General features: G+C 49.9%; 1 protein-coding gene across 4 annotated transcripts in view; it reads left to right on the forward strand.

Moving 5' to 3' along the window:
- LOC140424719 (pyrroline-5-carboxylate reductase 3-like) overlaps nt 1-12,828 on the forward strand; it is a 38,246-nt gene that overhangs the window by 7,655 nt on the left and 17,763 nt on the right. For 2 of the 4 annotated variants that reach the window (XM_072508036.1, XM_072508037.1), the window contains exons 1-3: nt 1,521-1,880; nt 4,198-4,262; nt 11,271-11,450. In XM_072508036.1, coding sequence (XP_072364137.1) covers nt 1,802-1,880; nt 4,198-4,262; nt 11,271-11,450 — 324 coding nt within the window. In that variant the 5' untranslated portion in view covers nt 1,521-1,801. Of the gene's footprint in view, nt 1-1,520; nt 1,881-1,930; nt 1,955-4,197; nt 4,263-11,270; nt 11,451-12,828 lie in introns of those variants that run through there. The other 2 variants (XM_072508038.1, XM_072508035.1) reach the window with 2 other exon arrangements.

Genomic DNA, 12,828 nt, shown 5'->3' on the forward strand with positions numbered 1-12,828 from the left:
TGCCCCCACCCCGGCTCTGCCCCCAGCCCAGCTCTGCCCCCAGCCCGGCTCTGCCCCCGACCCGGCTCTGCCCCCAGCCCGGCTCTGCCCCCAGCCCGGCTCTGCCCCCAGCCCGGCTCTGCCCCCAGCCCGGCTCTGCCCACAGCCTGGCTCTGTCCCGGCTCTGCCCCCGACCCGGCTAGGCTGCCCCCGGCCCGGCTCTGCCCCCAGCCCGGCTCTGCCCCCAGCCCAGCTCTGCCCCCAGCCCAGCTCTGCCCACAGCCCGGCGCTGCCCCCAGCCTGGCTCTGTCCCGGCTCTGCCCCCAGCCCGGCTCTGTCCCCGGCCCGGCTCTGCCCACAGCCCAGCTCTGCCCCCAGCCCAGCTCTGCCCCCAGCCGGCTCGGCTCTGCCCCCAACCCGGCTCTGTCCAGGCTCTGCCCCCAGGCCTGCCCGGCTCTTTCCCAGCCCGGCCCGGCTCAACCCCCAGCCCACTTTGCATTATTAAAGCCCACCATTAGCAATGGTGCACCATGGGCAGCATAGTAGCACAGTGGGTAGCACTGTTGATTCACAGTGAGCAGATTGGTCCCCGTATCTAAGGAAGGATGTTCTGTCCTTGGAAAGGGTCCAAAGGAAGTTCACAAGAATGATCCCTGGAATGAACAGCTTGTCGTAAGAGGAACAGTCGAGGACTCTGGGTCTGTACTCGTTGGAGTTTAGAAGGATGAGGAGGTTCTTATTGAAACTTACAAGATACTGCGAGGCCTACTGGACATGGAGAGGATGTTTCCACTTGTAGGAGAAACTAGAAGCAGAGGACACAGTCTCAGACTAAAGGGACAATACTTTAAAACAGAGATGAGGAGGAATTTCTTCAGCCAGAGGGTGGTGAATCTGTGGAACTCTTTGCCGCAGAAGGCTGTGGAGGCCAAATCACTGAGATAGATAGGTTCTTGATTAATAAGGGGATCAGGGGTTATGGGGAGAAGGCAGGAGAATGGGGATGAGAAAATATCAGCCGTGATTGAACGGCGGAGCAGACTCTTTGGGCCGATGGTCTAATTCTGCTCCTATGTCTTATGGTCTTACAGCTGCAGGGTCGATTTCTGGCTTTGGGGGGGGGGGGGGGGGGGGGGGGTCACGGTCTGTGTGGAGTCTGCACGTTCTCCCCGTGTCTGCGTGGGTTTCCTCCCACAAGTCCCGAAAGACGCGCTGTGAGGTGAATTGGACATTCTGAATTCTCCCTCAAGTGTCCCCGAACAGGCGCCGGAGTGTGGCGACGAGGGGCGTTTCACAGTAACTTCATTGCAGGGTTAATGTAAGCCGACTTGTGACACGAGTAAAGATTATTATTAACTACGGGACAATTCCAGCATCGCTGCCATTTCCTCCCAATCCTGCTGCTCTGTATCTTTCCCACTTTGCTCCAAGGTGAGTCTGAATTGGGGGGCCATCCTCCCCCAGCACCAAAGGAAGCTCCTGTGTTTTAAATGCGTGTTTAACATCCTCACAACATTGCCCAGCCCTTGCTGGCAGCTCTCAAACCTCCTTCACCAGGGGATGTGTCTGAACACTGTGTGCTCCCCATTTTTAAAGAGTTTTAAACCCCGTCCCGCCTGCTGTGGGAGGATTGATGTTGGGGAGTTTGAGCTGGGACAACCCCCCCCCTGACCAATAATGGCAGCTTATTTGGGTTCAGCAGCCAGGCCGCGCCCGTTGTGAAGCGCCCCGCCCCCGGGTGCCTCATGGTTGTCCAGCTGCCGGAACACGGGCTGCTTTCTGCTGGGCCGCCTCCACGTCAGCCTGTGCTGACCCTGCTGCCATGGAGGGAGAGGGAGGCGTGGGCTTTATCGGCGGAGGGAAAATGGCTTTCGGAATTGCCGTGGGCATCTTGGAGTCCGGTAAGGGCGGCGGCCCCGATGCGACGTTGCAAACCTCACACCCCTCACCGCCTTCTGTTAGATTCCTCAGGAAAGTGGGTTAGAGACACATTGGTGCCTGGCAATTGTGAGGGGAATGTGTCTGGGTTTGGGGGGGGGGGGGGGTGTCTGGGTTTGGGGGGGGGGGGTGTCTGGGTTTGGGGGAGAATGTGCCTGGGTTTGGGGGTTGTGTGTGTCTGGGTTTGGGGGGGAATGTGTCTGGGTTTGGAATGTTTGGGGGTTGTGTGTGTTTGGGGGTTGTGGGGGAATGTGTCTGGGTTTTGGGGGAATGTGTCTGGGTTTTGGGGGGATGTGTCTGGGTTTGGGGGTTGTGTGTCTGGGTTTGGAATGTTTGGGGGTTGTGTGTGTTTGGGGGTTGTGTGTGTCTGGGTTTGGGGGTTGTGTGTGTCTGGGTTTGGGGGGAATATGTCTGGGTTTTGGGGGAAGGGAATGTGTCTGGGTTTGGGGAGGGGAATGTGTCTGGGGGTTGTGTGTGTCTGGGTTTGGGGGGAATATGTCTGGTTTTTGGGGGAAGGGAATGTGTCTGGGTTAGGGGAGGGGAATGTGTCTGGGTTAGGGGAGGGGAATGTGTCTGGGTTAGGGGAGGGGAATGTGTCTGGGTTTGGGAGGGGAATGTATCTGGGTTTGGGGAGGGGAATGTGTCTGGGTTTGGGGAGGGGAATGTGTCTGGGTCTGGGGGTTGTGTGTGTTTGGGGGTTGTGGGGGAATGTGTCTGGGTTGTGGGGGAATGTGTCTGGGTTGTGGGGGAATGTGTCTGGGTTGGGGGGGGGTGTGTCTGGGTTGGGGGGGGGATGTGTCTGGGTTTGGGGGGGGGGATGTGTCTGGGTTGGGGGGGGGATGTGTCTGGGTTGGGGGGGGGGATGTGTCTGGGTTGGGGGGGGGGATGTGTCTGGGTTGGGGGGGGGGATGTGTCTGGGTTGGGGGGGGGATGTGTCTGGGTTGGGGGGGATATGTCTGGGGCTTTTCACAGTAACTTCATTTGAAGACTACTTGTGACAATAAGCGATTTTCATTTTCATTTCATTTCAATATCTCCAAATTTACAGACAGCACTAAGCTGAGTGGCAATGTGTGCTGTGAGGAGGATGCAAAGAGGCTGCAGGGTGACTTGGACAGGCTGGCTGAGTGGGCAAATACTTGGCAAATGCAATATAATGTGGGTAAATGTGAGGTTGTCCACTTTGGTGGCAAAAATAGGATGGCAGATTATTATCTGAATAGTGGCAGATTACGAAAAGGGGAAGTGCAACGAGACCTGGGTGTCAAAGAACAAAGAAAAGTACAGGACAGGAACAGGCCCTTCGGCCCTCCAAACCTGTGCCGTAACTGGAAAAAAAAAACTTCTGCCCTTACTCGGTCCGTATCCCTCTATTTCCTCTCTATTCATGTACCCATCCAGATGCCTCTGAAATGTTACTAATACGCCTGTTTCCACCACGTCCTCTGGCACCCACCACTTACCCCGCACATCTCCCTTAAACTTTCCCCCTGTCACCTTGAACCTTGTAATTGTCACTTCCTGCCTTGGATAAAGCCTCTGACTATCCACCCTGTCTATGTCTCTCATAATTTTGTAGACCTCTATCAGGTCTCCCCTCAGCCTCTGTCTTTCCAGTGAAAACAATCCTAGTTTATTCAACCTCTCCTCATAGCCAACACCCTCGAGACCAGGCAACATCCTGGTGAACCCTCTTTGCACTCTCTCCAAAGCTTCCACGTCCTTCTGATAATGCGGTGACCAGAACTGCACGCAATACTCCAAATGCGGCCTAACCAAGGTTTTATATAACTACAACATAATTTCCCAACTCCTGTACTCAATGCCCCGGCGTTCACTAATGTCGGCCTTACCCGGCCTGGCCTACATCCGACTTGCTTGTCTCTTAACTGCCCTCTGAAATGGCTGAGGAAGCCACTCAGTTAATGGATGGGAAAGAAATGCTGGCCGTGCCAGTGACACCCACATCCCAGGAAAGAATACAAGGATAAAGAAGAACAGGCCATTCGGCCCAACCAGCCAATGTTGGTGATTATTTTCCAAACCAGCCTCCTTCATCCGTGCTATCGAACCGGGAGGAAAAGCTCCGTTCCTATTTCGAGCCTGTGTCTATCCTGCTGTTATTAAGAGCGTGCAGTCTCTGCCCTGCTCCTCCAGATAACAACAGCAGCATGCTGGCAGCCTGGTGTGTTACCAGGGCTCGGAGGAGGTGAGTAAGCTGCACAATGCAATGGGGCAACAATCCCAATTCTAAAGCAAAATATCTTTTCTGTTTCTTAGGAAATGTGAAACCTGAAAAAATAATGGCTTCGGCTCCATCAAACAACAATGTTTACAAATTCAAGGTAAGGTGCAGTGTCCAGATTATAGCTGTGTGAATCTAGATGGTGAGAGAACGAGGTTAGAGAGGATTGGCAGATGGAATTGTGCAGTGAGTAACTCACAACCTGACCCCCCCCCCCCCCCCCCCCAAAAAAATCGCCTGTCCACCATCTACGAGGCACAACTCGGGCGCGTGATAGAATACTCTCCACTTGCCTGGATGAGCGCAGCTCCAACAACGCTCAAAAAGCTCAACACCACCCAGGACAGAGCAGCCCCGCTTGATTGCTATCGCTTCCACAGACATTCACTCACCCCACCACTGACGCACAGTGGCAGCAATGTGTGTCCCATTCACAAGATGCACTGCAGTAACTCGCCATGGTTCCTTAGGCAGCATCTTCCAAACCTGTGACCATTACCATCTGGAAGGACAAGGGCCGCAGTTACCTGGAACCCCACCACCCAGGTTCGATTCCCAGTTTGGGTTACTGTCTGTGCGGAATCTGCACGTTCTCCCATGTCTGCGAGGGTTTCCTCCAGGTGCTCCGGTTTCCTCCCACAAGTCCCCAAAGATGTGCTGTTAGGTGAATTGGACACTCTAAATTCTCCCTCAGTGTACCCGAACAGGCGCTAGAGTATGGCGACTACGGGCTTTTCACAATAACATCATTGCAGTGTTAATGCAAGTCTACTTGTGACACTCACCAGTCTGGCTTAGAAATATATCGCCATTCTTTCACTGCCAGTGGCTCAAAATCCTGGAACTCCCTCCCTAACAGCACAGTGGGTGCACCTACCCCTCAAGACTGCAGCGGTTAAAGAACAAAGAAAATTTACAGCACAGGAACAGGCCTTTCGGCCCTCCCAGCCTGCGCCAATCCAGATCCTTTATCTAAACCTGTTGCCTATTTTCCAAGGGTCTACTTCCCTCTGTTCCCCGCCCGTTCATATATCTGTCTAGATGTATCTTAAATGATGCTATCGTGCCCGCCTCTACCACCTCCGCTGGCAAAGCGTTCCAGGCACCCACCACCCTCTGCGTAAAAAAACTTTCCATGCACATCTCCCTTAAACTTTCCCCCTCTCACCTTGAAATCATGACCCCTTGTAATTGACACCCCCACTCTTGGAAAAAGCTTGTTGCTATCCACCCTGTCCATACCTCTCATGATTTTGTAGACCTCAATCAGCTCCCCCCTCAACCTCCTTCTTTCCAACGAAAACAATCCTAATCTACTCAACCTTTCTTCATAGCTAGCACCCTCCATACCAGGCAATATCCTGGTGAACCTCCTCTGCACCCTCTCCAAAGCATCCACATCCGTCTGATAATGTGGCGACCAGAACTGCACGCAGTATTCCAAATGTGGCCTAACCAAAGTCCTATACAACTGTAACGACCTGCTGACTCTTGTACTCAATACCCCGTCCAATGAAGGCAAGCATGGTGTATGCCTTCTTGACCACTCTATCGACCTGCGTTGCCACCTTCAGGGTACAATGGACTTGAACTCCCAGATCTCTCTGTACATCAATTTTTCCCAGGACTCTTCGATTGACCGTATAGTCTTCTCTTGAATTAGATCTTCCAAAATGCATCACCTCGCATTTGCCTGGATTGAACTTCATCTGCCATTTCTCTGCCCAGCTCTCCAATCTATCTATAATTTGCTGTATTCTCTGACAGTCCTCCTCGCTATCTGCAACTCCACCAATCTTCGTATCATCTGCAAACTTGCTAATCAGACCACCTATACCTTCGTCCAGATCATTTATGTATATCACAAACAACAGTGGTCCGAGCACGGATCCTTGTGGAACACCACTGGTCACCTTTCTCCATTTTGAGACACTCCCTTCCACCACTACTCTCTGTCTCCTGTTGCCCAGCCAGTTCTTTATCCATCTAGCTAGTACACCCTGAACCCCAAATGACTTCACTTTTTCCATCAGCCTGCCATGGGAAACTTTATCAAACGCCTTACTGCAGTCCATGTATATGACATCTACAGCCCTTCCCTCATCAATTAACTTTGTCACTTCCTCAAAGAATTCTATTAGGTTTGTAAGACATGACCTTCCCTGCACAAAACCATGCTGCCTATCACTGATAACTCTATTTTCTTCCAAATGTGAATAGATCCTAGCCCTCAGTATCTTCTCCAACAGTTTGCCTACCACTAACATCAAGCTCACAGGTCTATAATTCCCTGGATTATCCCTGCTACCCTTCTTAAATAAAGGGACAACATTAGCAATTCTCCAGTCCTCCGGGACATCACCCGTGCTCAAGGATGCTGCAAAGATATCTGCTAAGGCCCCAGCTGTTTCGTCCCTCGCTTCCCTCAGTAACCTGGGATAGATCCCATCCGGACATGGGGACTTGTCCACCTTAATGCCTTTTAGAATACCCAAAACGTCCCCCTTCCTTATGTCAACTTGACCTAGAGTATTTAAACATCCATCCCTAGCCTTAACATCCATCATGTCCCTCTCCTTGGTGAATACCGGTGCAAAGTACTCATTAAGGCAGCTCACTATCACCTTCTAAAGGGCAACTAGGGATGGGCAATAAATGCTGGCCTAACCAGCGACGCCCATATGCCGTAAATGAATTTTTAAAACACAGAATTGTTTTTATTCATTCATGGTATGTGGCGCTGATGGCTGCGTCAGCATATTTGCCATACCTAATTGCATTGAGCTTAGTGGCATTTAAGAGTCATTGTTGTGGGTCTGGAGTCACATGTAGGCTAGACCTGGAAATGTTGACAGATTTCATAGAATCATTACCGTGCAGAAGGAGGCCATTCAGCCCATGAAGTCTGCACTGGCCCTCTGAAGGAGCACTGTACCTTGGCCCACTCCCCTCCTAGCCTTTGGACACTTAACGGGCAATTTAGCACGGCCAATCCACCTAACCTGCACATCTTTAGACTGTGGGAGGAAACCGGAGCACCCGGAGTAAACACACAGGGAGAACGTGCAAACTCCACACAGAGAGTGACTCAAGCCGGGTCCCTGGCACTGTAAGGCAGCAGTGCTAGGCGCTGTGAGGCAGCAGTGCTAATCGCTGCGCCACTGTGCTGCCCCATTAGTGAACCAGTTGGGTTTATTCATCAAAGGTTTCCTGGTCATCATTAGACTTTTAATTCCAGATTTTCATTGAATTCAAATTTTGTCATCGGTTATGGTGGGATTCGAAACCAGGTTCCCAGAGCATTAGCCTGTGTCTCTCACCAGTCCAATGACAATACCACCAAGCCAGTCTCCTAAGTGATAAAGGAATATCTCAGAGTCCCTGCTCCCCGATTGGCTTCATCAGTTACCTTCTGTTGTCAGGGGTGGAGGTAGGTTCCAGATACAATTAGTGGGCAAAAATCGGCCTCGGTATAGAACATAGCACAATACAGCGCAGTACAGGCCCTTCGGCCCACCATGTTGCACCGAAACAAAAGCCATCTAACCTACACTATGCCATTATCATCCATATGTTTATCCAATAAACTTTTAAATGCCCTCAATGTTGGCGAGTTCACTACTGTAGCAGGTAGGGCATTCCACGGCCTCACTACTCTTTGCGTAAAGAACCTACCTCTGACCTCTGTCCTATATCTATTACCCCTCAGTTTAAAGCTATGTCCCCTCGTGCCAGCCATTTCCATCCGCGGGAGAAGGCTCTCACTGTCCACCCTATCCAACCCCCTGATCATTTTGTATGCCTCTATTAAGTCTCCTCTTAACCTTCTTCTCTCCAACGAAAACAACCTCAAGTCCATCAGCCTTTCCTCATAAAATTTTCCCTCCATACCAGGCAACATCCTGGTAAATCTCCTCTGCACCCGCTCCAAAGCCTCCACGTCCTTCCTATAATGCGGTGACCAGAACTGTACGCAATACTCCAAATGCGGCCGAACCAGAGTTCTGTACAGCTGCAACATGACCTCCTGACTCCGGAACTCAGTCCCTCTACCAATAAAGGCCAACACTCCATAGGCCTTCTTCACAACCCTATCAACCTGGGTGGCAACTTTCAGGGATCTATGTACATGGACACCTAGATCCCTCTGCTCATCCACACTTTCAAGAACTTTACCATGAGCCAAATATTCCGCATTCCTGTTATTCCTTCCAAAGTGAATCACCTCACACTTCTCTACATTAAACTCCATTTGCCACCTCTCAGCCCAGCTCTGCAGCTTATCTATATCCCTCTGTAACCTGCTACATCCTTCCACACTATCGACAACACCACCGACTTTAGTATCGTCTGCAAATTTACTCACCCACCCTTCTGCGCCTTCCTCTAGGTCATTGATAAAAATGACAAACAGCAACGGCCCCAGAACAGATCCTTGTGGTACTCCACTTGTGACTGTACTCCATTCTGAACATTTCCCATCAACCAACCACCACTTCTTTCAGCTAGCCAATTTCTGATCCACATCTCTAAATCACCCTCAATCCCCAGCCTCCGTGTTTTCTGCAATAGCCTACCGTGGGGAACCTTATCAAACGCTTTGCTGAAATCCATATACACCACATCAACTGCTCTACCCTCGTCTACCTGTTCAGTCACCTTCTCAAAGAACTCAATAAGGTTTGTGAGGCATGACCTACCCTTCACAAAGCCATGCTGACTATCCCTGATCATATTATTCCTATCTAGATGATTATAAACCTTTTCTCTTATAATCCCCTCCAAGACTTTACCCACTACAGACGTGAGGCTCACCGGTCTATAGTTGCCGGGGTTGTCTCTGCTCCCCTTTTTGAACAAAGGGACCACATTTGCTGTCCTCCAGTCCTCTGGCACTATTCCTGTAGCCAATGATGACATAAAAATCAAAGCCAAAGGTCCAGCAATCTCTTCCCTGGCCTCCCAGAGAATCCTAGGATAAATCCCATCAGGTCCCGGGGACTTATCTATTTTCAGCCTGTCCAGAATTGCCAACACCTCTTCCCTACGTACCTCAATGCCATCTATTCTATTAGCCTGGGGCTCAGCATTCTCCTCCACAACATTATCTTTTTCCTGAGTGAATACTGACGAAAAATACTCATTTAGTATCTCGCCTATCTCTTCAGACTCCACACACAATTTCCCATCCCTGTCCTTGACTGGTCCTACTCTTTCCCTAGTCATTCGCTTATTCCTGACATGCCTATAGAAAGCTTTTGGGTTTTCCTTGATCCTTCCTGCCAAATACTTCTCGTGTCCCCTCCTTGCTCATCTTAGCTCTCTCTTTAGATCCTTCCTCGCTACCTTGTAACTATCCATCGCCCCAACCGAAACTTCACACCTCATCTTCACATAGGCCTCCTTCTTCCTCTTAACAAGAGATTCCACTTCCTTGGTAAACCACGGTTCCCTCGCTCGACGCCTTCCTCCCTGCCTGACCGGTACATACTTATCAAGAACACGCAGTAGCTGATCCTTGAACAAGCCCCACTTATCCAGTGTGCCCAACACTTGCAGCCTACTTCTCCACCTTATCCCCCCCAAGTCACGTCTAATGGCATCATAATTGCCCTTCCCCCAGCTATAACTCTTGCCCTGCGGTGTATACTTATCCCTTTCCATCATTAACGTAAACGTCACCGAATTGTGGTCACTGTCCCCAAAGTGCTCTTCTACCTCCAAATCCAACACCTGGCCTGGTTCATTACCCAAAACCAAATCCAACGTGGCCTCGCCTCTTGTTGGCCTGTCAACATATTGTTTCAGGAAACCCTCCTGCACACACTGTACAAAAAACGACCCATCTATTGCACTCGAACTATATCTTTTCCAGTCAATATTTGGAAAGTTAAAGTCTCCCATAATAACTACCCTGTTACTTTCGCTCTTATCCAGAATCATCTTCGCCATCCTTTCCTCTACATCCCTAGAACTATTAGGAGGCCTATAAAAAACTCCCAACAGGGTGACCTCTCCTTTCCTGTTTCTAACTTCAGCCCATACTACCTCGGAAGAAGAGTCCCCATCTAGCATCCTCTCCGCCACCGTAATACTGCTCTTGACTAGCAGCGCCACACCTCCCCCTCTTTTGCCTCCTTCTCTGAGCTTACTAAAACACCTAAACCCCGGAACCTGCAACATCCATTCCTGTCCCTGCTCTATCCATGTCTCCGAAATGGCCACAACATCGAAGTCCCAGGTACCAACCCATGCTGCCAGTTCCCCTACCTTGTTTCGTATACTCCTGGCATTGAAGTAGACACACTTCAAACCACCTACCTGAACACTGGCCCCCCCCCCTGCGACGTCAAATCTGTGCTCCTGACCTCTATACTCTCATTCTCCCTTACCCTAAAACTACAATCCAGGTTCCCATGCCCCTGCTGCATTAGTTTAAACCCCCCCAAAGAGCACTAACAAATCTTCCCCCCCCCAGGATATTTGGGCCATCTCCTGGGCCAGAGAGAAAGAAAATCCTGCCTTTAATCGCCATCCAGCAGGATCTCTTGACGTGGGGATCTAATCATGCTCAGGTTGTGAAGTGACTCACAGCTGAATAGTCTAGCATCATTCACTCTGCCCAAGTTGTAAATGTACCTGGGAGAGGGTCGGGGCGTGGGGGCAGGAAGTGAAGACATTCAGTGACAATACAAAGCCTGCCAATGGGAGATTTCCTTCAGCTTCTAAAGCAGAAACAAGAAACTCAACAGAATTCCCTGAGGTAAAATAGAAGCAAAATACTGCGGTTGCTGGAAAACTGGAATAAAACCTGAAAATGCTGGATAAACTCAACGAGTCTGGCAGCATCTGTGGAGAGAAAAACAAGAGGTAACGTTTCGAGTCCATATGATCCATCTTCAGAGCTGAAGAGTTATATCTGACTCGAAACATTAATCCTATTTTCTCTCTCCACGGATGCTGCCTGATCCGCTGAGTTTTTCAGCATTTTCTCTTTTCGATTTCCTGAGGTAAAGTCCAGAGTAGAATGGGTTATGCAGGATTGCTCTTTGAATGGTCTTTCCTCGATCTGGATTTCCTCCAGTCCCTCTTGTGCCTTGCTCTACAGGAAGCTGGGATGAAGACGACGCACTGCAATAGCTCGGTGCTGGAGAACTGCAAGGTCGTCTTCCTCAGCGTCAAGCCTCACATCCTGACTCAAGTCCTGAGTGACATTTCTCCCTTTGTCACACCAGCACACCTCATCGTCTCTGTGGCAGCTGGGGTTACCGTAGAAACACTTGAAAAAGTAAGTCGCTGGGCCTCTGGTGGAGGAATCGCTGCGAGTGATTGTTTCGAGGGGAGCTTTTCCAGGATTTTCACCTCTGCGCACTTTTTACTGGTGTCGCGTTAGCTAATCCCACTCCAGTACCTTGACCATCTGCAATTATTCATGTGACCCTTTTATATAAGGTCTGAGAGGAGTATATATGAACGTATGAATTAGGAGCAGAAGCCATTTGACCTCAAGTCTGCCATTCAATAAGATCGTGGCTGATCTGATCGTAGCCTCAATTCCACACACCGTCTACCCCGATAATCTTTGACTCGCTGGTTACCAAAGAATCTATCTACCTCTGCTTTAAAATTCTTCATTGGCCCTGCCTCCCCTGCTCCCTGGGGAAGAGAGTTCCAAAGATTCATGGCCTTCTGAGAGGAAAAAATGTTTCTTCTCATCTCCGTCTTAAACAGGAGGCCCCTTATTTTAAACTGTGTCCCCCTGGTTCTAGTCTCTCCCACACAGGGCAAGGTCCTCTCAGCATCCACCCTGTCAAGTTCTCTCAGTATCCTGTATGTTTCAATAACAAAGAACAAAGAAATGTACAGCACAGGAACAGGCCCTTCGGCCCTCCAAGCCCGTGCCGACCATGCTGCCCGACTAAACTACAATCTTCTACACTTCCTGGGTCCGTATCCTTCTATTCCCATCCTATTCATGTATTTGTCAAGATGCCCCTTAAATGTCCCTATCGTCCCTGCTTCCACCACCACCTCCGGTAGTGAGTTCCAGGCACCCACTACCCTCTGCGTAAAAAAACTTGCCTCGTACATCTACTCTAAACCTTGCCCCTCTCACCTTAAACCTATGCCCCCTAGTAATTGACCCCTCTACCCTGGGGAAAAGCCTCTGACTATCCACTCTATCTATGCCCCTCATAATTTTGTATACCTCTATCAGGTCTCCCCTCAACCTCCTTCGTTCCAGTGAGAACAAACCGAGTTTATTCAATCGCTCCTCATAGCTTATGCCCTCCATACCAGGCAACATTCTGGTAAATCTCTTCTGCACCCTCTCTAAAGCCTCCACATCCTTCTGGTAGTGTGGCGACCAGAATTGAACACTATACTCCAAGTGTGGCCTAACTAAGGTTCTATACAGCTGCAACATGACTTGCCAATTCTTATACTCAATGCCCCGGCCAATGAAGGCAAGCATGCCGTATGCCTTTTTAAAAAAAAAAAAATATTTTATTGAAAATTTTTGGCCAACTATCACCGTACATTGTGTATCCTTTACACAGTAATATAACAGTACAAATAACAATGGCCTGTTTTATAAACAAAAAATAAATAATATATAACAAAAACGAAAACTAAATGGCAACTGCCTTGTCTCAGATATACAC

This window comes from Scyliorhinus torazame, chromosome 6 (genome assembly GCF_047496885.1).
Source record: "Scyliorhinus torazame isolate Kashiwa2021f chromosome 6, sScyTor2.1, whole genome shotgun sequence".
Lineage (NCBI taxonomy): Eukaryota > Metazoa > Chordata > Chondrichthyes > Carcharhiniformes > Scyliorhinidae > Scyliorhinus > Scyliorhinus torazame.